General features: G+C 40.7%; 1 protein-coding gene and 1 long non-coding RNA gene across 4 annotated transcripts in view; one reads left to right on the top strand and one right to left on the bottom strand.

The window, feature by feature from the left end:
* The window catches only part of LOC111664545 (microtubule-associated serine/threonine-protein kinase 1-like), a 68629-nt gene that overhangs the window by 4937 nt on the left and 39636 nt on the right, over positions 1–24056 (bottom strand). For both annotated transcript variants that reach the window (XM_087177358.1, XM_023419198.2), the window contains exons 8-26: positions 21111–21320; positions 20913–21014; positions 16958–17090; positions 15426–15493; positions 15218–15294; positions 13556–13764; positions 12459–12597; positions 11646–11778; positions 10520–10685; positions 10016–10117; positions 9298–9420; positions 9019–9128; positions 4513–4676; positions 2668–2912; positions 2190–2447; positions 1844–2076; positions 1351–1473; positions 933–1069; positions 175–362 (exon numbers count right to left, since the gene is read on the bottom strand). In XM_087177358.1, the coding sequence (XP_087033484.1) occupies positions 175–362; positions 933–1069; positions 1351–1473; positions 1844–2076; positions 2190–2447; positions 2668–2912; positions 4513–4676; positions 9019–9128; positions 9298–9420; positions 10016–10117; positions 10520–10685; positions 11646–11778; positions 12459–12597; positions 13556–13764; positions 15218–15294; positions 15426–15493; positions 16958–17090; positions 20913–21014; positions 21111–21320 (2920 nt within the window). The remainder of the gene's footprint in view (positions 1–174; positions 363–932; positions 1070–1350; positions 1474–1843; positions 2077–2189; positions 2448–2667; positions 2913–4512; positions 4677–9018; positions 9129–9297; positions 9421–10015; positions 10118–10519; positions 10686–11645; positions 11779–12458; positions 12598–13555; positions 13765–15217; positions 15295–15425; positions 15494–16957; positions 17091–20912; positions 21015–21110; positions 21321–24056) is intronic.
* On the top strand, positions 13557–22090 carry LOC147818391 (uncharacterized). Of its 2 annotated transcripts, XR_015438004.1 has the most exons (5): positions 13557–13641; positions 13755–13809; positions 16965–17066; positions 18707–18909; positions 20669–22090. It is a non-coding gene; the product is annotated as an uncharacterized LOC147818391 (long non-coding RNA). The 2 variants fall into 2 exon arrangements; XR_015438003.1 differs by having other exon boundaries at positions 18707–22090.

Here is a 24056-nt window from a genome sequence, read left to right on the forward strand (position 1 = left end):
TCAGGTCTAGCGTAATTTCAGGCATTAAAAGATCGCTTTCCAGGGCATACGCTCTGTTTTGGAAGCAAATTTGAATAACTTTGAAGGAAAATATCTCTAATGTGAACTGATCTTACAGAATTTCCATTTGACCATTTATGTACAGTATGTGAAAGTTAAGTTCCAGTGCCCTACCCAGGTATGAGGGCTCAGGGGTGGAGCGGTAGCCCTGAGTCGGGGACCGCGCAGACAGACTGTGTGTTGGGGAGCCAGGAAGACTCTCGCTGGAGGACAGAGAGCGATTCAAAGAAGACAGGCTGCGGCTGGTGTGCAGAAGATTGGACTGTTTTGTGATCTTACGAAACAAGGAGCTACGCTTCTTACTACAGGATAGAGAGAGAATGAAAAGAGAGTGAGAAAGCAAGGTTTGAAAAAGGATTGACCAATACAAAAATAATATGCATTCATACCAGTGGTTTTCCATGTTTAAGCACACTAGCTACATTGCTGTTGACCGTTTTCCAAAGCAATACCATAGTTTTTGTATTGATTATCTAGCTTATAGGGATCAATAATCTCCAGTTATGACAACCATCATGAGACAAGATGATCAATAACTGCAAACCAGTTGCTTTATTTTGTTGTCAAAGTTTTGAAAACTCCCCTCTGCTAATTGATTTTTGCAGTATACACCAAAATGAACAGAAACCAATGTTTACTATGAATGCATTTGTAAATAAATGGGCTAAACCATGCAAGACCACCGGCCCTTGAATGGGATTCTCACCGTATTGTAAAAAGTGACAGTCAGAATTACTGTGCATATTGTACCTTGTGTAAGACAAACTCTTCTACTATCCAATAACATCACAGTATACAGTCTGTTCATGAAAGAGATCATCTGAGACATCAGTAACACGTCAGTGCAGTGCTGCAGGTCTCTAAGGTCGTACCTGTCCTGGCCTTCCTTGCCCATGGTCCTCTTGTTTCGTCGGGCCATCTTACACTTGTAGCTGGCCTTCCGGGCAGGACCCACTTTAATGGAGGTGTTCTCAAAAGGTGTGGTGGTCACTGTCACCTTGTTACCACTCTACACAGATCAGTGACATTAAATGAAGTCTACACTCATACGTATTTGTTGTCAAGGTTACCAAAAACTGGCTAGCTAACACATTGCCTTCATTTACAGAATTAATTAGCAGAGGCTTGGTGTGTTGTTGGAATAGCTAAAGCGTCATTTTGCTAAAAGTTACATGAGCTGTCTTTCCTTTTAAACAACTATTAACTGATACAGAAATAGAGAACAGAGAGAAATATTGATTTTACTGATGTACACTACAGGTGTGAATGAATAGACCAAGAGATTCCTACCTTGAGGATAAGCTCTACCACTTCAGTGTGAACCAGACCGTGGACAGGTTCCCCGTTGACATGAGTGATGAGGTCACCAGCACACAGACCGGCCTCCTGGGCAGGGCCGCCGTCCTCCACATGCTGCCAATATACAAAGCATCCAAATTCATGACAAGGGAAAGTCACTCATATATAAACACTCAGGGTACAGTATTTAAGTCTTAGACAATATTTTGAAAGACTATGAGTTGCCAGATTAGAGGAAAGCATGAATTATTTTCCCTTTTGTTATGCTATAAATAATACAGGAAGAGAAATATGAGATTCCAAAGATGAGCTTCATCCTGTCCTCTTTTACACTCTGTTTTTTCATTTCACTTATCCATGGTTAATGCCACCCAGACTTTAAAATGCACCCACAAAAGTCATAGCACAAGCCATCCCTCTTTATGTAGGTCACTGACTTTAACTCTAAATCTCCAAATAGTACATACTACTACAAGTTTCTTACCCAAACTATATGATGCACGCTGTAGATGTCACTGTCTCCAATGTAGACCCTGATGGCCCTGAGGGTGAAACCGTACTTCTTTCCAGATCGATGGATGGTAATGGGGGAGCGCAGCACACTGACTGCTGGGCAGAAGTCTCTGCTGGGTGAAGAGTCTCGAGACGAGGGATTGGAAGAGAAAGAGTGGGGAGACATGGGGCTGGCCAGTGGGGAGAAGCCACCATGCGGCTCCACTGGTGGCAGAGAGAGGGTAAGCAGAGAAATTTGATACTGTATTTGTATTAGGGTGTCACAATTGATTATTTCCTAAAGGATTTCATGATAATCTTTACTTTTTGCCTCTCACCTGATGGTATAATGACAGACAGGGCTGTGGCGGAGGCTGACTTGATGACCTTGTTGCCAGGTCTGGAGTTGCGCTTCTCTCCATCACCAGACAAATGCTGGTGGCGCGCCCTGCGGAGGACCAGGTCATTGGTGGCCCGGGGCCCCAGAGGGTCATACAGAGGGGTCATCACATCACGACTGGCAGCTGCAGGACCTGGAGACAATGTGGTGATGGTTGCAGTAATGCCTGGTGTCTCTCCAGGTCTAGGGGGCTTGTCTGTGAGGAAGTAGAGTAATGTGGGAATTATACTTATTTAAGTTGAAAACAACACTTACAGGTGAGAATAGCAATGTTAGGGATTGCCCATCTGTCCACTGACACAGCATGAGCCATCTAATAATTACCCTTTATTCTTTATCACTTTCTCCATTGCCCACTCTTATTTATTTCCACTTCTCCACCCTCACTTCCTGAGAGACCTCAGGCTACAACCTACCTGCCCCATTGATCTCTTTCAGACTGGTCCTCTGCTCCAGGAGGCTTGGTGAGGGGACACTGGTCCCATCCAGTGAGGTTCCACGGACCTTGATGGGAGCCTGGCGGGACAGGAAGTCTGGCTCACCCTCTAGGGGTGAAGCAAAACGATGTGTATCCATCAGTGCTGAGAAGCGTCGCCGAGCACCAAGGGGAGGGCTCGCGTCTCCTTCCATGTAGAGGGACTCTGAACAAGACAGGCGCTTCCTGAAGGAGAGGGACACGGAAGCAGTCACACAATGTAATACAAACTATGTCCTCTCTGTAAGAGTCCTTTCTCCAATAAGACTTGAAGTCTACAGCCATGAATGTGTGGTCCAGATTTCATGGCAATCCATCCCATAGTTTCTCTAGAGCCAAGATGAGAAATAAATGACATTGAAATACAGTTAGGCCAAGTGACAGAAGTGATCTCTTTGGTTAAAAATGTAATGAACAGGAGCTGATAATGAATCACAGCTGGAGAGATGATACATATAATTTCTACCTGATAAGGAAGAAGGGAAAATCCAGTATGTAAGGTTGACGAATGATGAGTCACCTTCACCTTTCACGTCTTCCAGTCCATTATTATGGCAGAATATATGAATGAATTGTTTTATTGCATGTATGAAAATAGAGAGATTGAAACCCTGACATATGCTTCCTAAAAACTGAGTTGAAATTGAGTCATGAGAAGTAATGGTCTCGGTTAGAGCTGTATCAGTTAAAGGAGCGGTGTGCAGGATTTAGGGGGCTCTATTCACAGGAATAGAATATAAAATCCATAATTATGTTTTCATTAGTGTATAATCACTTATAAGTATGAATTGTTGTGTTAGCTTAGAACGAGCCCTTCATATCTACATAGGGAGTGGGTTGTCTTCCATGAAGCCTGCCATGTTTCCACAGAAGCCATGAATGGACAAACAAAACACTGGCTCTTGAGAGAGCCTTTTGTGTTTTTACATTACCTGAGGGCCACCATAGATTCCTCTACACGCTCGGAAAGGCGGAAATGAGGTATTCAGTTGGTTGCAATCTGCAACCTCACTGCTAGATGCCACTAAATCCTACAAACTGCATCTTTAATAATATGTGCTTTGAACTCAGCAGGTTGCAGTGCTGCGTGAGCTGCTGCATGACACAAGTCACAAGAGAGCAGATGCAGATGATGTTTAATGAATCTAGATCCAGGAATAAAATTATTTTTTTCATTTGGTCTGCCAAAAACCAGAACCCTTGAGAGGGGTTTTTTATATTCAATCCAATATGAATAAACACTGTCAGAGTCAGGCAGGTGTTGACAGGTATACCAGATGAAGAGCAAAACATTTTTCAATAGTCCTAAAATTACTAGTATTTATCCTTTTCTTGTAATATAATTGTAAGAAAATATTGCACTTGATTTGAGTAAAAAACAAGCCAACTGCTACATCTGTGTCATTCACAACAAATCATGTCACATATTTGGGTTTCTTTGAGACGTATGAACCAGCGTTCCATTTCCACTTTCCTAGTTTTCAAACTTTGGAGAGGTGAGATCTGTTTCCTGTTGTTGACTCAAAGTGAGTGCGAACTCTTGCACAAAGATCTTTTTATATAAGAAGTGTCAGAATTGGTGTCAGTGAGATAGAAACCAGTTACTCAGACACCCAGGGATATGTGACAGCAAAGAGGAAAAACCATCAGGAAACCACCTTCTGAACACCCTCAGCCCCGAATTACGCAAATACACAGAACACCCCACCTCACTCTGCCATGCGCATATAAAAAAAATCATGACTGTGCCTCTAAAACGCCTCATTTATAAGTCTGCGTCACTCACATCTCAGGCGATCCAGTCCTCCAGCTCTTATCCCTCATGCTGAAGCTGCCCAGGCTCTCTCTCTTGGTCACCTTGTCGTCCCGCGGGCCCTTGTGCTCCCGACGGGACACAGAGGTCGTAGCTTTTTGCTCCAGCTGAGAGAGATGCTCCATGCTGCTGTACACCTGCAGGGGCGCACAGTCAGATCAATAATCATTTGGTCTGTTAGCAGTTATTAATAGCTTAGGAAATATGTTGCTGGTGAATGTGTGTTACAGTTATATGTTTGGTGTCAGTATTTATAATTACTGTACTTGTTTCAGATATCCAGCATAGTTGTTTATAATCTAAACGACTGATATGATGATTTTACTCAGTCCAGTTCACATATTTAGTGTAATTGTTTTTGCAGTGAAGAAAAAAAGCAGAAAACAAACACACCCAAAACACAATAAGATAATAGAGGACATTAAAAGTATTGATGTTTTTCACACAATGCAGAGTCAATAAATGCCCATGGGAACAATGAAAACAATGAGAATAAGAATAAACTGATAAGCTATGCAGGGAACAAATATGCAGTTTCGAGTGTTTTAGATTCAAGAGCATTTATGGGATAAATTTAAACTTTAACTCATTAAACCAAATTTCTGAAAACCTGTATCTCGGAACAGTGGGGAGGATTGTCATATTTCTGAAAGGGGAACTCCACTGGTTTTACATGTCAGTCTGTTTACACGTGTTGGGGAGCAAAAGTTGTACAAAGGCTTTTTGGCTGATGAACTGCATGACGTGATGTCAAGTTTAAGAACGAAAAAAACTCTGGAAGCGTGGAGTCAGAAGGAGTGACATTACTAGACCTCTGTAGCTCGGTCTTGCTAAATAAACGGTCCAGATTTGCTATAATGGGTTTAACTTTCCCTGTGATTTGCTGGCTAAAAATGTTTGCCAGAAGGATGCTACTAACCAGTGATCTTACTCTCCACTTTGACAGTGTTGACTCCTTAATTCCTGTTTCACATTCAGCTTTGCTCATGTGCTTCATCCTTTGAGACATGCAACAAAATGTCCCTCTTCCTACAGGAGCTCCTAACTGTTCTGGTTTTCAGTATTTTCAGAGAGTATGACAAGTCGGACAAGTAGAACATTCTGAATCCTTCTATTTTTAAACATTTCGGCATGAAAATTGTCAAAATCTTAATACTGGCACAACATATTGGCTATTTGCAGTTTCCATCTAAAAATTCTAATTTCCACAGCCCACATCATCTATTATCCCTGGTCACAAGAGTACATAATACTGATTGGCGGCAGTGTCTAATATTTGGAATTCATCAAGAAACGGATGTAAATACATTTCTTAGGATGCCAGCTTGTGAAAACTGTGTACTTGATGTAATCTTGGGAGACATTTAATACACTCAGTACTGTTTGCAGTGGGGTTGAATTCTTGTCACATTATATAATTCCTATCTTTACATTCACAATGCATTATTGGTATTATCTTGAGTCATACTTGCAGGATGGATGTAACTACACCTATGTGTGGGACTACTTCTTGAATGACAGTGTCACCTATTTGATTCCTATGTGACTGACAAAGAGACAATTTCAACCCAAAGTGTTGTGCTTGTTTGAATATAAAAAAAGAAGACAAAGACGAGTTTTTAACAGTAGCACATTGCTGTGGTTCAAGATGCGGTAAAATTAACAGTTAACAAAGCAGAGTGGCAAAACAGTATCTCAAATATATATTAAATAATCTTGTTAATACAAATATCATACTGTCTGCCTTCCACTGCTGTTCAAAGCTGCCAACCAGTGACAACAGGATATTCAGTATGCTCATTTGTGCACTCAGAGGATGATAACCTGACTTCCAGCATCATGCGGATGACTTAAAACAAGCTAAAACATTTATAAAGGACATATGAAATGTGACCTACTACACTGAAAAACAACATAGCTTCTATGTTTTTACCATGCATGCATGTGAGCACTGACATATCCACAAAGACATGCACACAGTTACTCTGTAAGGCTCTCATTATGTGCAGAGTAACAAAGAAAAGCTAAGCTGTGTGGGGGAGGACAACAAGACGAGCTACGTTAAGGGAGGCCTACAGAATATTCAGCAGTGCACCATGGAAACAAGTATCAGCTGAAGACCCAGGTGTCTTCTCAAGAGGAAAACCAAAAAACCATGTTGACAGCCAGAGCCAATTTCTTACTTTTTTAAATCTATGAGACATCTCAATGCTTTTTTATCAAAAAATAAAATGCCAAAAGACATTTAGGAAAAGCTGCTTTAAACTCTGGCTGATTACTCATGTGACATTTGTTTGCTTTTTAAATTTGGAGTGAGATTATTTGCTGGAAACCCTTTGGAGGTTTTTAATCTCACCTACACAAAAGAGTCATTTGCATTCGCTCTTTCAGTTTTTTTTTAATCATCCGGGTTCATCTATATTTTATCACTGCATATAAACTAATCTTCACCTACTGTGAATGAAAACTAGTGTTTCTATACAGTATTTCCTCCCAAGAACCCACAACCAAAGTATAGGAGACATAGGTAGACGAGGAGGAGCACAGTGTGTGTGGGTGGGTGTGTGTGTGGGTGTGTGTGAGAGGCAGAGGGAGTGGTTCAGGTGGGAGTAGGTGTGTGTATAAAGGTGTGCACTTACCAGGTGAACAGATGAGAGAGAGTCAGGGTTGGGTATTAGCCATAATTTTTGTTGACCGCTAACGCTAAACTCTACTCACTTAGCCATTAATCTCCCTTTTGTACCTGTTTAATCTGCCAGTATCATTTTCTCATACATCCATCCTCGCTGCGCTGTGACAGCTCTGTATTCTTTTACGCAATAAATACGACAAACGTATCTCTGGATCTCAACGTATCTTTCATCATACTGGCGCGTCACAAAACTATGAACCTGAGGACCCAACCTCATACTCTCAGCGGCTCATAGGATTATAGCCGCTACACAAAGACTGAATAAGGTAAGACAGAGGTAATCAAGTCACATGAGGTCATGTTAAATGAGCTAATACATTAAAGCATGATGGTCCCTTTTGTCTTTTGTAGTAATAAGCTTGGGGGAAAGAATAATGAGCAGAAATGCTCAGTTGAGAGAATCTTGAAGTGCTTCTCATAAAGCGTGTGGGAACTGTGTGTACGCATTAAAAGCCAAACATACAGCGTCATCTTATGCATAAATCGGTTTTCTATTTCAAGTATGTAAATTTTGCCTTTAAGATCTTATTGTTTAATTTTATGTTGCATGTTTTGTGTCTTTTAACATTGTGGGACATCGTGGGATTCTGTTTGGTAGATATATAAATATACAGTAACTGTTACTGTATGTACATTATTGATTCATCTGCTAATTTATTTTCTTGAATTAATTGTTATAAATTATCAGAACATAGTGAAAAATGCCTGTCACAAGATCCCAAAAAGACATTATAAATGTCTTGTTTTGTCTGACAAGCAAAAAAGAAAAGAGAGAAGTAGAAAATAGAAGATAGAGAAGATAGGTAGAAATGAACCAGCTAAATTTTGGGATTTTTGCTTAAAAATAAGTTAATTATGAATTATCAAAATAGTTTGTGATAAATTTTCTATTATCATCTAATCAATTAGTCAACTAATCATGCAGTTACACATTGAAAAATTAAAATGCATGAAATATGTGCACATGTTCTCTGTATACTATTTTGTATGTGTATTCAGCCAAGGTATTTGTTCACCTGCTTTGCCCGAGCAAGGCTACTCAACAGCTCTGAACTGTAACCTTAAATACACCTCAAATTAAATTGAAATTGGCTCCGCGATGAGGCACTTTCCACTAAGTGAAGAGCTCCTTCACAGCTTCACAACCCAAACATGAGGGGATAGACCAGGTGAGACACAGATGGAAAGACAGAGTGAGGGGGAGAGAGGAGAAAGGTAGGAGGGTTGAGAGAGAGAGAAGGAACAAAAAGGCAGCACAAGGTGAGAAAATCCCACCTGAGAAGAAAAAGTAAAAGTGTGACAGAAAGAGCACGTTGACGCACTGAGGGAAGGGAGTCACAGTTCAGAATTAAAGGAGATTTCGCCAAAGAAAGAGTGACTGAAAAATGTGGATGAAGGCTTGTCTGGATCATTAAACACACATCTGCAGACAAGCAGAGTAAGTGGCTGTGGCATTTAAGGTACATGGGCCTCTGTGTTGCTCAACAAAAAAAAAAAAGAAGAGTGATAAAGAGCCCAGTAAATTCCCATTTAGACTCTCTGAACCTCAGGTATGAAACCTGTGTTTGTCCTCCAGGTGCTGCTCTTCGTACAGTTTGTCCTCATTCTGTCCATCAAAGACCTTCCTCGTCTAATCCTGTCAATAATCTCAAGTGGCAAGTGAGATTCTGTGTGACACAATATAACAGACTGACAGGGTGAGAAAAGAAAAGGAAGACAGAGTAAAATGATAGAGGGAGTGAGGGAGTGATGAAAGAGGAAAGTATGCAAGAGAGACAAAGTCAGACCTTGCTGAAGCGAGGAGAACAGGAGGAAAACTGTCTGATCTCCACCGGCTCGTCGTCATTGGTGTCATCCTCGTCGTACGTATTGATGTGGTGATAACGATCCGAGCGGGCTGGCAGAGGAGGGAGTGAGAGGGAGGCCATGAAATATATGAGCTGACAGTTCAATGTAAAATGTGCATTTCTGACCGGAGCGGTGTCAGAAAATTATTGTACAACCCATAAAGCTAATATTGATGTAACCGCTGTACTTTACAGACACATAAATCCAGACGTGCATACTGTCAAAGTAGCTGGTGTCCTCCTCTGACTCCAGGTGAGGGATGAACTCTGCCTTCTGCCTCAGCAAACTGTTCCAGTCCAGCTCAGAGAAGAAGGAGTGCTGCTTCACCTCAAACGCTCCACCTGGCAGCAGGGACACAAAAATATGGATCGACAATGTGCTTAAAATGATGAAAGTTAAGGTTATCTTTGTATAATGCACAGTTGTTTTAATTGTCCGTTTTTTTAACTCACTGTATTGAAAAGTTCTCATGAAAGGAACAGTTTGGAAAATACACATTCACTTGAAGATGAGACGCTCAATAATACTCTCTTTAAAAATTAAACTACAGCCAGGAGACAGTTAGCTTAGCTTAGCTGGAGACTGGAAACAGCTTTCCTGCCTGTGTAGAAAAATAAAGAAATAGTACTGCACATAACCCTCTTCGAAACCACAACTTTCTGTTTTTACGCTTTAATTTCTGCACAGATTCATTTTTTTTTACCTTTGGACAGAGCTAGTTTAGCTCTTTCCCCCTGTTTCCAGAAACTGTGCTAAGCTAACCAGTTGATAGGTAATGTTAGCTCAACTATCAGTCTACAAGACAGCAAAATAAGCACGTTTCCCAAAATATGAAACAATTCATTTTATACTATTATCTACTACTACTACAACAATCTTGTTGCCAAATGGCTGCAGAAGGTCAGTCTGATGTGAAGTAAATGGAAAAGTTAGTACCTGAGCCCAACCTCACTAGAGGGTTTGTCTGCAGCAGAGCAGATATGAGGGCCTGGGCATCTGCAGGCAAGGCTTCATCACCATCTGGCCAAACTATATCGTCTAGCAGAGGCAACAAAGACGGAGACAACAAAGACAAAGCAAGAGGTCACAACAAAGAAAGAAATTTCTCCTTTTTGAAGGTGTCAAGATGAGAAAATATAGGCTAGTCCAAACTTCTGCAAAATTACCTTTAATACCTGAGGAAAATGAAATATTGAATATTGAGGAAAAGTATCTGGAGTCCTACTGCTGCTCGACCTTCATCCCTTTCTTGGATAGCATAAGAAAGCATGGGAACACATGTCTGACTCTAAAACCATAAAGCTGTTTGTTTCTAAACTCTAAACTGTAGTTTTGTTCTAGTGTAGTAATCTTACTGTTACTGCACAGCTTTTATTTACCAGTAAGGTCCGATTTGTTCTCTAAGAAACTTAAATTGTAAGTTTATAAGTATTTTCTTACCTGTTATAACCTGTCCAAACAGCTCCTCTGGAGTGTCTCCAAAGAAAGGCACACAGCCCACCAGGAACTCATATAGGATGATGCCCATGGCCCACCAATCCACCGGCTTTCCGTAGCCCTGACGGAGAATCACCTCTGGAGCGATGTACTCTGGAGTCCCACAGACCTGTGTAGGTAAAGATGAGTATAAGATTTCTGACAAACCACCTTTCCAGATACAGAGCCAGTAGTACAACAAGGCAATTACTTGAACTGATGAGTCTATCTATCCTGGTATATGAGATACTGTTTCTGGAAACAACATTTGAATTTTTACTTTTTTATACCATAAATACCATAAACACTAAAAATTGTTGTTTCACGATGGGGGGGGAGACGTTTCAATGGGGAAGATTTAAAATCTATAGACAATAAAATTGAAATTACTTAGTGTTTTTTGATTTGGATGAACTGGCCCTTTAACACTAGAGGCTGTAAAATGGAAACAGTATGTGCTGTCACTCATTCTGATCATCATAAATATATACTGTTCGGGATCTGAAAGTGAATACACTGTAAATGAATGCACATCATTGCTGACTGAGTGAGAAATACTCCGCTAATCAGAATCTCCACTAGACACATGAAAAGCAAACCCCTGCTCTGTTTCAGCCGCAGATGTGAGCTGATTACTGGCAGACGAACAGATGCCTGCTTCCACCCAGAAGAGCTGGAGAACACAAGCAGCGAGCTGACTGATTATGACTGGTTTAATTCAGAGTATAAACAATAACTATAATTGCAAAATGGGACTGTGATGGAGATGGAGAGCATTAATGATTCACTAATTCAGACAGCACAGGAAGCACTGTAATGCAACGTCTTTATTTGGAGATCATTGATTTTGCCGGATGACTTGGCAGGTTGGCACGCATGGCTGGAGAAGAATAAAAGAGTCGTCTGCTCAGCCACCATACATCCTATCTTAGAATTTCACTAATTCTGCCTACATACCACATTCATACTGTTGCTGATTCAAATGTATATGTCAGCAGCTTTTCATCTTTCATAATGTGACGATAAAGTGCTGCAATTAATGTTGGAAGACCTGCGGTACAGGTGCCGTACTAGGTTACAGGTGCCGTACCTGCTTGTCCAGGAACTCTCTGGCATCTTTCTCAATGTGTCCCTCGTAAAGGTTCGTGGTGAGGCTCATTAGACCCATCTTCGACAAGCCAAAGTCTGTGAGCTTGATGTGGCCCATGGAGGTGATCAGGAGACTGTATCAAGAGAGGAAACAGAACATTTCTACTATTTGACACTTGAACAGATCTAATTCTGGCACATAGCAATAAAATCCACATTTAACGGAGTAGCAGGTATGTTTTCCTTGACACCAGACAGGAATTTTAAAGCAGCTTCGGTTTATTTTTCCGACACATGAAGCAGCAGAACTATATTATCACCTTATAAAGTTTATATGGTTGAAGGGTAAGCAAACAGTCCCTCAATAAAAGATGTAGCAGACATGGAGAATCGTCAGCATTTATGTAGAGTTGTGTTTCTGACCACATGATAAATTCAAAGTCCAGTATGTTTTTGGCCTCCACCAACTCATGATGGCAAATATCTGGCTTTTTAAGCTGCTAAATGCTCCAGTATCTTCACCAATTGCTGCTTTTGTCTGTCTGGGCAGGTAATGAGCTTTTTTGCTGAACCTCTCATTTCACTACTGAGTTGATGAAAGCGGTAAAACTGAATCAAAACAGTAAAGCTGTGGGCAGTAAAGCCAAAGCAATTAGCTAAATGATGCTAAAATGCTCAACAGAGCTCAGAGGAACTGTCGGGTGATAATTTTCTGCGGCTCATCATCATATGAATGACCCCTTTCACATTATATTCAGTCACTTGATCCTTTGTTAGTATAAAAAGAGTGATCAGGGCAGCTTTAAACACTCACTTGTCAGGTTTGAGATCTCTGTGGACGATACCATAGTTGTGCAGGTATTCCAGGGCTAAAACAGTCTCAGCAAAGTACATCCTTGCCAGCTCCACAGGCAGAGCCCCAATGTTCTTCAACAAAGTGGCACAGTCACCACCTACAAACACAGAAATACCGGTTATTGTTGTTATTGTTCAAGTGAGAGCGGATTCTGCCATTTCATAGTTTCGACAGGAAAACTAGGTACCAGGCTTGATGTGAAAGTGTGCAGGATAATCATAATATGTTATATTATTTTTATGCTGTATATGCAAATCTGAATGGGTATAAACCATTAACCTATTTTTATATTTCTATATTTCTATACTTTTTTTTTTTTTTTAACCTTTGCTTCCTCTAATCCACATTTGACAATGTCATCACTCACGGCCACCCTTCATACATCAGCATATCAATACACTAAGAGCAAACATAAGAACTGATGCAGCCGGAGCCACAACACTGTCCTGAGCTGCCCTCCAGAAAATTCAACCCAACTACAGAGGAAGATGAGGCAGTGTGAATCTAGCGACCTTGTTTGACTTTAATGATCGAAAATCATTGTGATGGTGAAATAAGAGTAAGATCACTATCCTCTGCCCTTCAGGAAAGGTAAGTGAGTGATTATATACTGCACCATAAATGTGGTTTGGAAGCAGGAAGTTAACATGGAGAGAGCAGCCAAAAACCCTCATTAACTATGTTTTGAACTGACAGTTTATTCAGAATGTGTAAAAGTTAAATAAGCTTTAATTTCAAGGTCACCAGCACTACAAGTAATTAAGACCTGAAAAGTCAGGGCCACAGCACTTAGACACAATATTTAATTACTAATTTGGTGAAAATCTTCTGATGAGTAGCAGAGAAAATGCAAGGTCAGGAAACAAAAGCCGAGAGAAAAGGCTGAAAAGTGTTGTTGTTATTTTACAAACCAGATAGAAATCTGAACCAACATTTGCGCATGACAGAGAAAAATGAAAAACAAACAGAGCAGGAAAAGCCCATTCAGAGCGGCCTCATAAATCATCATCTTTTCAATTGGGAGTCCGTCTTTACTGTAAACCTCACTCCCTTACCCTCAACATATTCCATGACCATGCAGAGGTGTCGCCGCGTTTCAAAAGAGCAGAACATTGAGACGACAAATGGATTCTCCGCGAAGGTGAGGATGTCTCGCTCTACGAACGCCTGCTGGATCTGGTTCCTCAGGATCAGATTCTGCTTGTTGATCTTTTTCATGGCAAATCGCTGACGTGTCTCCCTGTGCCGCACCAGGTAGACGGCGCTGGAATGAGGGCAACACAGAGGAGTACACAACAGAGGAGATGAGGTATTGAGAAAACAATAGCAGGGTGAGAAACTGGTAAAGAATAAAAAAGGATATTCAATCTGCTTTTAGACATGAAACTAATACAGTATGACTGAGTGAATATCAAAGTGGATTTTAAGACTTTGAAAACCAAAATGTCAAGCCCCAAGCTCGTAACCTTTGAGTTTTTTTGTTTTTCAAAAACATCCTTTTTCTTTTACATTGGCAGATAATGGTGGAATAATGGAGGCTTGACCTTCACAGTGCTTTCTTTTCTGTTCTACTGAGGCCAGCTTTAGATAATTTAGTATCTTTTAAAATGCAGCATGTTTACCGATTAAAACCGAGAGGAGACTAATTGTATAAATAAATCCCTACTGGTTGCTTTTTTGTTGTTGAAGAGATTTTACGTTTATCTCTTTCAAATCACTGAACAGACCAGTCCTTGAAAACACATCAGATATGGCTTTTAAAAAATGTCCCCTCTAAATCCTTTTGCATGTTGGTGTTTTCTTCATTCTGTTTGGCAGGATGAGGGAGTGGAAAACAACCTTTAATGTTAGTTTATCTTTAAATGTGTCAGGTAAAACATGGAAAGTTATACATATCATAAACATGAAAAATATAACAAGACATTTTTGTTTCTGGTAACAGATATACAAAACTAAAACCCAAAGTAAACATTAATGTTAAGCCAATCATGACATTATATTAACTCTTCAGCTCATAATTTAATACCCAAAAATACCCATGTCATTCTTTGTGTTTCACCCATGTTTCTTTTTTTGTCTTACTAAATATTATGTGTGGTTTCCAGTAAAAAAGCCACACCACAGTTGCACATCAAACATCTATGATGCTCTCCTCTGGAACAGAGAACAGCCTGAATCCTTACAAATGAGTCAAAAATTGGCAAGAGTTTGTTCCAGTACAACTTCTTAGCACAGCATTGACATTATGTAGGTCAGGGACCTTACTGGTGGTTGGACATGTTCACTGAAAAATAATGATCAGAATGGTTTCTTACATTTAAGGCAGCTGGTTTTCATCAATGGAAATGAGTTATTACTATGGTGGCATAAGCATCACGAACCAGTGTGTATTGGAATCTATTGAATAATGTTGAGAAGGAACAAACAAAAAAATAAAATATAAAAATAAAAACTTAACTCAAGGTCCATTTACTAGATTATTCCAGAGCTTTCAAGCCAATGTCAGCTGATGGTGTTTGCTCAGTTGTCATGGAGATAGCTCCTGAAGATGACTGAGCAAATTATGTGCACTGAATCAGATTAAAAGCTCTGGAAAAAAAGCTAGTCAAATAGACCCTGCGTTTAGTTATTTTTTTCATTTAAACACTATATAATAACTTGATTGGATTTGAATTGGTTCTTATGAGGGATCAATGAGACTTCAATCTGCTGCTTACCCATAAGCTCCATTGCTGATCAGTTTGATGCTCTGAAAATCTTCCTCACTCGGTGGCTTGATGGTTCTCCCTTTTCCCTGGTGAAATACCCAGCATTTTAATTGGATCAGCACAGACGTGGTTAAACTTAAATATTCAAAAGCATAAATGTCATTGTATGTGAATTCATGTAAATGCGGATCTGTCTGTGGGTATATTTCATCTTCACCTCTGCTGAGTCATCAGTCTCTGGAGTATGTGGACCCTCGCTGTCATAGTTTTCAAGATTCACGATTTCTGTTGAGAAACATGTTAGTTAACAACCAAACCCGGTGTCCAAATGAAGAGAGACACTTTTCATGCTAAGAAACACCAGGCCTCCCACACTGCTGTGAGCAGATAAGAAATTTGCAGCTGCTCAGACAATTTTAACAAAACAGCTATTCAAGTTTCAAAACAGCTGAAGGCTCAAGATCACGGAGAGAAAAACATGAGAATTAAAATAGCTTCTTCCTATTAATTTTTCTCGTCTCCTTCAGCGCTCCCTCCTCCTCACTTTCCTCCCTCCTTGAGCAGCACCAGCAGCTAGTTTTCACTGTTCTTGCACTCTTGTACTATATGCGACAGCTGCTAGAATACGCTGTTTGTACTGCTGTTTTGTCGAAGCAGGGAAATAAGTGAACGATAACTACCTTCACAAAGAGTTTACAAAGCCGCTCTGTAGATATCAACTTAATGTGAAATAAAGTCAGAGCTGAGAATGGTATGTTCTGTGTGTTTCTGTTTGACACTGAGAACAACTCATCTTGTCAACTGTTTCTATCGGGAAACAAGAAAAGAAATGAGAGTGTGAAAGTGTAGACTTGCTAGCAGCTACGTGGGTGTGCATTTGTGTCTATACATGACAATGTAGGTGCAAAAGAAAGTGGGAGATCAAGATATCAAGTGACACATTGTTAGCAGAGATTAACTGAGAAAGACCTAACAGCCCCATATTTCTCATGAGTTGAGAAATAAAACCACAGCGCTTTATTGTGAAGAGTCATTCATGGGCCATTTAGCCCATCAGCTAATGAACAGCTCTTGATGGATTAGACTGAGAGCGGGAGTTTGAGCCGCGATGAGTAATGAAAGATAGTGATGCCAGAGCACCACCGGCCAGCAAATGATCCATCTAGCCCAGACTCTACATCTCAATAAATATCCTCATCCTGAACATCCTGAACATCTACATGCCCACAGGGTTTCGACTCAGTGCAAATATCAGTATATGAATGGAGGAGGAGAGTGTCAGTGCTACATCTTGAGCGCTGTTCCTTAAGCCTCTATTTGTTTAAATTTTGGCAAACTGGCACTGCCAAATGAGCTACTAGCAATTCCTGTTTGCACTGTGCCCACGACTATACACAAACACAGGATTCATTTGATACTCAAGAAAAAGTTATAAGTTATAAGGAGCATCTCTTTTCTATGACCGCTAAAGGAATGTATGGACGTTTATTTGTGATGGACATCAAAGACAATGATATCCTTGGGAAGTGTAACTTAGAGAGGGAGTATAGTAGCTCTGTGTCCTCACCTCTCTCTCTCTCTCTCTCTCTGCATATACATATGTAAATTGACTTTTTTTTTTTTTTTTATAATGTAAAAAATAAAGTCTCTCCATCACCTCACTGCTGTTCACCAAGAAATAGTTACAGCACATCATATATCACAAACACAATACAACATGATTATGTCTTTTCTTTCTTTCTCTCTTACCCTCCAGCGGGTCTCTGGTCAGCCCCAGTTGGCTGATGATGTACCGAGGGATGTCTGCCTTCATCAGTTGTCCCTCCTTGGCGTGATCCTCCGCTGCCTCCAGCAGATGGTAAAACTCTTCTGGGTTGAACTCCTGTCATTGGGGGAAAGAATGTGTGAAGTGTGTGCTGCACAGCAAAATTCCCACTGCTGATTTAACACTCAGCAGTATGCAATATCTTTAAGTCCACAACAACAGAGTTTTAACACCTTCAGATTGGTTTGAAGACCAGTGCTGGAGCCATATCATGTCTACAATTGAATAAAAACAAAACTCTGATCAGCTCCGGTCAACACCAGAAACACACTAGAAAATCAACACCTGCTACCACTGAAGTGTTTGGTGTGTGTGATTGCAATATTTCCTTGATCCTCACACAAATTTGGAGGAGAGTTCAAGAAAAGGTTACAAGAGACTGCATGATTTTAAACAACTGGAGTGACGTTGTGCTGCTGCTGGGTAAGACTGGTAATTCAGTACTAACTCATCACGATACACGACTTCTTCTTTGACGACAACGATGGTATCATAAAGGAATTGACATATTGCAAGTCAACTTATATCTAATATATAACACAATATATTTGTAATCTTAAGGGAAAATATGCCACTAAAATAAAATACTTTGCATTTGGGGCTGCAACTAATTTTAATTCCTTTGAATTGTCAATTAGGTCTCAATTAATCAATTTTTTGATCAATAAAATGCCTGAAAATAGTTAAACATTTCCCATTCCAATTTCTCATAGCCCAAAATGGCCTCTTCAAGATCCCCTTTTCCATCCAATCCAGTCAAAATTATCAATTTACAATGATAGAAAAATAAAGAAACAGCAAATATTTACACTTGTGAAACTGGGATTTCAGTTTTTTTGGCTTAAAAGTCAGTTTAAGTCAGTTCACTAATCGATTCATCAAGAAATTGTTTTGGAAAAAAAGGAAAAGGGAGGAAAAAGAAGGTAAACAGCCTCTGACTCAGTATCACAACAAACCTTCTCATGATATTGCTGCAAGTGTGCTGATAAGACATTAAAAGACAATGTATTGAGTCAGGTATTGAACAAAAATTAACCTCCTGGTTAGCAGTAACAAAGGCTTGTGATAACAGCTAACAAAGGATGAGCGTTAATGAACTGATGTCATACTGTGTTGCACCTCACAAAGTAATTCAAAAATCGTGGCCAACTTATAATGACAAAACTAGAATTTACTTCAGCCTGCTGAAACTTTGTGACCAAACACCTCTACAGGGCTGTCAAACAAACATAATCTGTGTTAATACACCTCCCAACTTTAAATTGCTTTCTTGAAAACATCCTTTTTTTTCCAATGAAAAAGCCTTTTGTGTTGTCCTGTGGGATTCAGTTTCATTCCTGTTGGTGGAATAACATTTTGATTAGAAAGCAGAGCCTGGGGCAGCCAGGATCATTTCCTTCTTCCCCTGCTCTCTCATATCTGCTCCCCTAGACCAGAGAAAAAAGAGAGTGAGGAGATGGGGGGCATTAACCTGCCTCTCTGATCGCTTGCTCTGCTCCAGGATAATATTCATGCAGCTAACAGCCAACTGGACTGTGTGACATTTTCACCAAACCAGACCTCACAGCTGACTTGAATGCTAAATGAACTCTACGGCTGCAGACAACATCTAAATCTGTGTGTGTGTGTGTGTGTGTGTGTGTGTGTGTGTGTGTTCTCCTCTCTGACCTAAGGGCCATGAGGATCTAAAGTCCCCTCCAGATCCTGCCTGACCCTATCGACCTCTTCCGACTGTCGCCTTGGCAACAGAAAGATGAGCCACGGTTGCTGGAGGAGGGACCACGGCAATGACGGATATGGGGGGCCATCAATCAGGGAGCTGATATCCAGGTATCGCTAAGCCTCCAGTGTATTCAGAGAGGCTTGTTATTACTAAGTAAGTAGTGGTGAGTTATGTTTTGTATGTATCAAGATGCCAAGGACACGGCTCGGTCTCCCAGCTGATTTGATGTGGTGCTGAGAAGACTTTTTAGGTTATAAAAATACCCTGCAGTGATAAGTTGATACTCTGCTGCAGCAGAGATGTGCAGCATGTCTGATGTACTGAATGACACGGATTAAACAAAACCATGACCTCCACTGTATAATACACTGCATTCATACTTCCACATCTCATGTTGCTGAAGGTGAAATGACATTTACTGGAAGCAAGTGCACAATATAAGCCAGGTTTTTAGCGCAGATCAACAGTAAATATGCAACACAAGTGGAGAAAGGATGTAAAGAGTAGAGATTCTGTGTTTCTGCATCTTCTGGTTTTAATTCAAACAGTAACTAAACAGATCGCATGATGTTGTCGAGAGGTTTGCAGCTCTTTCAGATTCAAGTTGCTGCCATCCTCGTTGTCAGTATGGCTCTTCCGCAAGCGTTGTTACAGAATGACAAATTATCCCTAAGCCTTCCTCTTTATAAGAAAATATGTGTTTGCAGGCTTAAAAAGATAGTCCAGCAGCTTAGTATTGCTTTTTAATAAATTGATGGGACTCGCAAGAAACTGGTTAAAAAAAGAAAAGTTGTGTGCACCTCCACCTGTTGCCAGGTGCCGGATAGAACTGCATATTGTGGTAAAGAGTGAAACAATATCCGCACGCTGGAGTACAGCTCCCAATATTTAATTGACTACAACAAACAAAACGGTTGAGATATCTTGACTTTTAGTCTCTAGTACGGGTCAGGCCTCAAAAAAGCTAGATCTAACAATTTCCAATAGACCCCTGCCTGCAGCATAAAAGCTCACCTCTTCCAATCTCCACACCTCCAGTTTGTAATGCAGACTCTCTCTATTAAACATTTTAAGTCTCAAGACTGAAACTGTGGAGCACGCCTGTCAGAGCCACTGTTTTCACACGCTGTGGAGCCCTCTCCCCAGTAAAATGAACTGCATGTGTACGATCAGTGGAGAGCCCCTTTAACAAGAACAAGAAAATTCAGGTTATGAGATAAAACCTTTTACAAAGATCTGATACTTTCTTGTAACCGAGCACAAGGAGCTAAAATCTATCCAAGTTCTTCAGAAGGCCGCTCAAAAACCCAAATTATTACCATAATCTCTCAAGAATAAACACAGGGGGGTACATGCTATTGTTCTTCCTCTGGTGGACTGCAGACACTAAGAACCTGTACATTCAGCAACGAATAACAAATTCATTTTTAATTCATTAGTTTTTTCTTTTCTGCAGCTCAGGGGTAGATGGGTACTGCATTGGGTCTGTATTTGTGCTGCTAACTTGCTGCTAATTGAGGGTCTTTGATTTCTACATCGTAAAAATCTGAGACAGAGATCTGGGCCGTTTTTCTTGTAGTGGCATGCGAGTATTCAGTTTTGACAGTGCATTCCTTGTGTGGGTGCATTCAGACTCTTTTTTCCTTGTCATCCCCCCCAGGACCAAACTATACGAGAAAGACATAAAAAATATATCAGGTCTTTTAAAGGCAACAACAAGTAAAACAAGTGCAATGTAGAAGATTAAAAAAGCCTTAAACTAACCCTTTTAAGAGTGACAGCACAGCTTCCCTGCTGTGACACACTCGGCAATGCAAAGCTCAGATATGCTAAACCTGTGTTTCATCACTTCAGACCGAATGCACAGTAGACTGCCTGCCCCACTTCTGCTCATTCTTTAATGCCTTTTCAGTGTTAAGGAGTCGACCTTCCATCTCCATGTGGGAGGACGGGAGTCTCTCCCAGAAGACGAAGGAGAACATACTCAGAATGTAAGAGGCACCTTTGAAAAACACACCTTGTCACGTCATTCAAAAATGCTCATTTGGTGAATCCGTATCAGTGTCTGTTGAGTATCTCTGAGAAATTGGGGATTGTGGTTTAACTGTTTAAGAAAACGCAGGCCATGGCGATTAGACATGTGGTGTTAAACTCACCAAACATTCAAGGAGCCTGGCGGGACGAGATATGATGATGAAGAGCTTTTTGACCAGCTCAATGACGAAGGTGAGCTCCGAACTCTCCGAGCGCTCGTAAGCCTGATGCAGACGGACAGAGAGACAGACAGGGTCAGTTCATGAGCTGAGGCAAAGAGACGTCACACCTCTTCATTCCTCTCCACCTCCACGACTCACATCATGCAGCAGCCTCTCCAGGTTCTCCTGCAGCTCACAGAAGTAGACGCTGGTGATGAGGCCCTCGCGTGATTTGGTCAGGCAGTCTCTGGACAGCTCAGCTACCTGGTGGTGGATGAAGCTAAGGACCCCGTCGGCCAGCGGCAAAACACTCTCCGGGGAGTAGCTGTGGATGAACTCTGCCAGCCTCTCTTCCATCTGAGCTGTGGCCTGATTAAGGACAAGAAAGTGGTTAACAGTCAATTATTGTCATGTGGTCAGTCTGATGTTGAGAGAACAATGTAATCACCTCTCACAGACTTCAATAAACTGCACTCAGCTAATTTGGATTTTTTTTTTTTTTTTTTTTAAATAAGCCTGAGTTTCTTGATAAATTACTAAAACTAACACAAACCAGCAGCGTACGACACGGGTCAAAACACACCCCCACCTGTTCAATGCAGACCTGTGTCTCAGTGATGTCTTGATGGGAGCCTTTTTAGGTGTCTTTTTCAGGGTAAACGATTTGTCCCATTTCCCAGCATTAATATGCATCAGATCTCCAGAAAAGCAGGGATTTTAATCACATTAGCTCCTGTGGTTGCCAAATCCTACGTACGATACCATGACTACTTTGTATCACTGATAACTTGATGTTTAGTGCAGTCATGCTGATAATCTTGTGAAGTAGATCTTTGTTGTGACGTGTGAAGTTAACTGGTGCTGTGCGATTGAGACCAACCTCTTGCTACATTATATATGCGTCAGCTAGATATTACTATGTTTGTCTATAGATGATTAGTTATTAGTTGCTGTTAAAGAGAAGTAATACACATTTTACTTTTCTGGGTGTTTTATTTTCAGAAACTACCATTACTGTACTCTTGTACTCACAGTTCGCCACTGCTATTCTCTATGTATCTTTACATATCATGTACAGAAATCAATAGTCTGGAATCATGTTAATGTCTTTTTCTACTGAGTAAAGAAGCTGAACTTGATTGATGACTCTGTGCTCTCTGACAGGAGCTCTGAAGCAGTAAATGCAAATAACCTAGCTAGCCATTGGGTAAATAATCTAAATAAGGCACATGGAAAATGCAACCTACATTCAAATTGTCTTTTCGGAAGAACCTGAAGGAGTCTAAAGGATGCTGACAAAATCTGCCATAGCCAGATTCACTCCCTTGTGTAACAAATGTTTAAAAGAACATAACTGTCAGAATTTAGGCTCCATTAAGCTTCCATTAAACACTTTCTACAGGAGCTTATTTCAGGCATGAAACGGTTAATGATGATTCTTATAATGACGGTGAAAATGCAAAGCAAAGTTGAGCCCTCATTCACAAGCCTGGGAAGTGTGCAGTAGTATGTGGGAAGACTCATTAGCACTGCTTCAAAATGAATAACTACAGGATGATGATGGTGTGTGTGTGTGTGTGTGTGTGTGTGTGTGTGTGTGTGTGTGTGTCTACAGGCAGGTGTGTTTGAGGACACCTGCCTGCAGAGTGACATACATTGACAACACTTGTTCATAGAAGTAGTCGCCTCGCTCAGACATTAAATCATGTGTCTATGTCTCGGTACGGAACGCATACAGACATGTTTAAGAGCTTGAGTTACAGTTTGAGCAGGATTATGATCTAATTCATTTTGTGCTCATGATCAGTTACAGACAAGCATCTTAGACACGGCCCGACCTCGACAAGAATGGTGCAGTAAACAACATATCAGTGGCAGAGCTCTGACTGAAAGCTGTCTTTCAGTCCAGTTGAACACATCTGGGATAAGGTGGTAGATACTGTGATGTTTGCAACAAATAATGTGGGGCCCACAAACATTTTGTGTTATCGCATGATCCATGAGAAACATTTCCGGGAAATCTGAGCGCTGTGAAATCCAAGTGAGTACCACTGTCTGGTATGTGTCCTCCAGGATTCAGTGCTGGGATTTTTTCTTTATCTCTGCCTACACCAGATTTCTTGGCCATGCGGTAGCTGTACATAGATTCCCATACCACTTCAATGTGACTTATCAGTGTCTGCATGATGGGCTGATATTGCTGCCTGGATGATGGGTGGGTCAGTACAACCATTACTGAGCTGCTATTCGTTGAAGGAAAAGACTTCTGTGAATGATTATTTCTTAGATCATATGGTGACTGCTTTTTGCTGCAGGTTTGTTCTTCAGGACACCTGCTTGACGGATTCCCGTCCCCGATTACTGCCACTGTTTCTGAGGACATTATTTATCTCCAGATACGACTACTGCATTGTCTTCCTGACTTAAATATTTTTGCATTTGGTAAGATTCTTCAAACTGATCCAAAATGCGGCAGCCTGTCTGATCTTCAACTTACCCAAACATCCTACCGCAATGCTCCCCGCATAAGCGTCTTGTAGTAGCATACATCAGATTCAAGTCCCTGGTGCTAGTCTACAAAGCCAAACCTTATCTACTTCCCAGGAAATGGTGAAACCTCTCACAAAGGACCTCTCAAACTTTTGTCAACACTGTTGTCTGCTCTTCAGGACTTCACAATCCTGCACATCCGCCAACAAATTTAACACCCATCTGTTGATGAAGTATTTATACTGACGTGTTGCTTTGTTCGTCTTCATGGCCATCGTGAACTCAACAGGTTATGACCGATTTAATGTTTGGTTTGTCCTCCTGTAAAGAAATATTACTCTCCTGCCGCTAATCTACAACTGCAACTAGCACTGAACAGCTTTGTCCTTTTTAATGCAGTTATTCAAGTCGGGTTTCTAGTGACACATATTTCTGCCCATATTTGATTTTCTTTTCAACAGTAATTGAAAGGACGTAAGGTTTCTTACTACTGAAAACTAAAATGTGTTCCAGAGAATAATTTGAGGCTTGTATATTAGCATAGCACTAACGTGTCATCAGCTACTTACTGGAAAGATCCGATTCCTGAAATCAACTGGATAACTGTTTTAAATA

Source organism: Seriola lalandi, unplaced genomic scaffold, assembly GCF_002814215.2.
Source record: "Seriola lalandi dorsalis isolate HSWRI2012SDOR001 ecotype SW California unplaced genomic scaffold, Sedor1 jcf7180002054591, whole genome shotgun sequence".
Classification (NCBI taxonomy): Eukaryota; Metazoa; Chordata; class Actinopteri; order Carangiformes; family Carangidae; genus Seriola; species Seriola lalandi.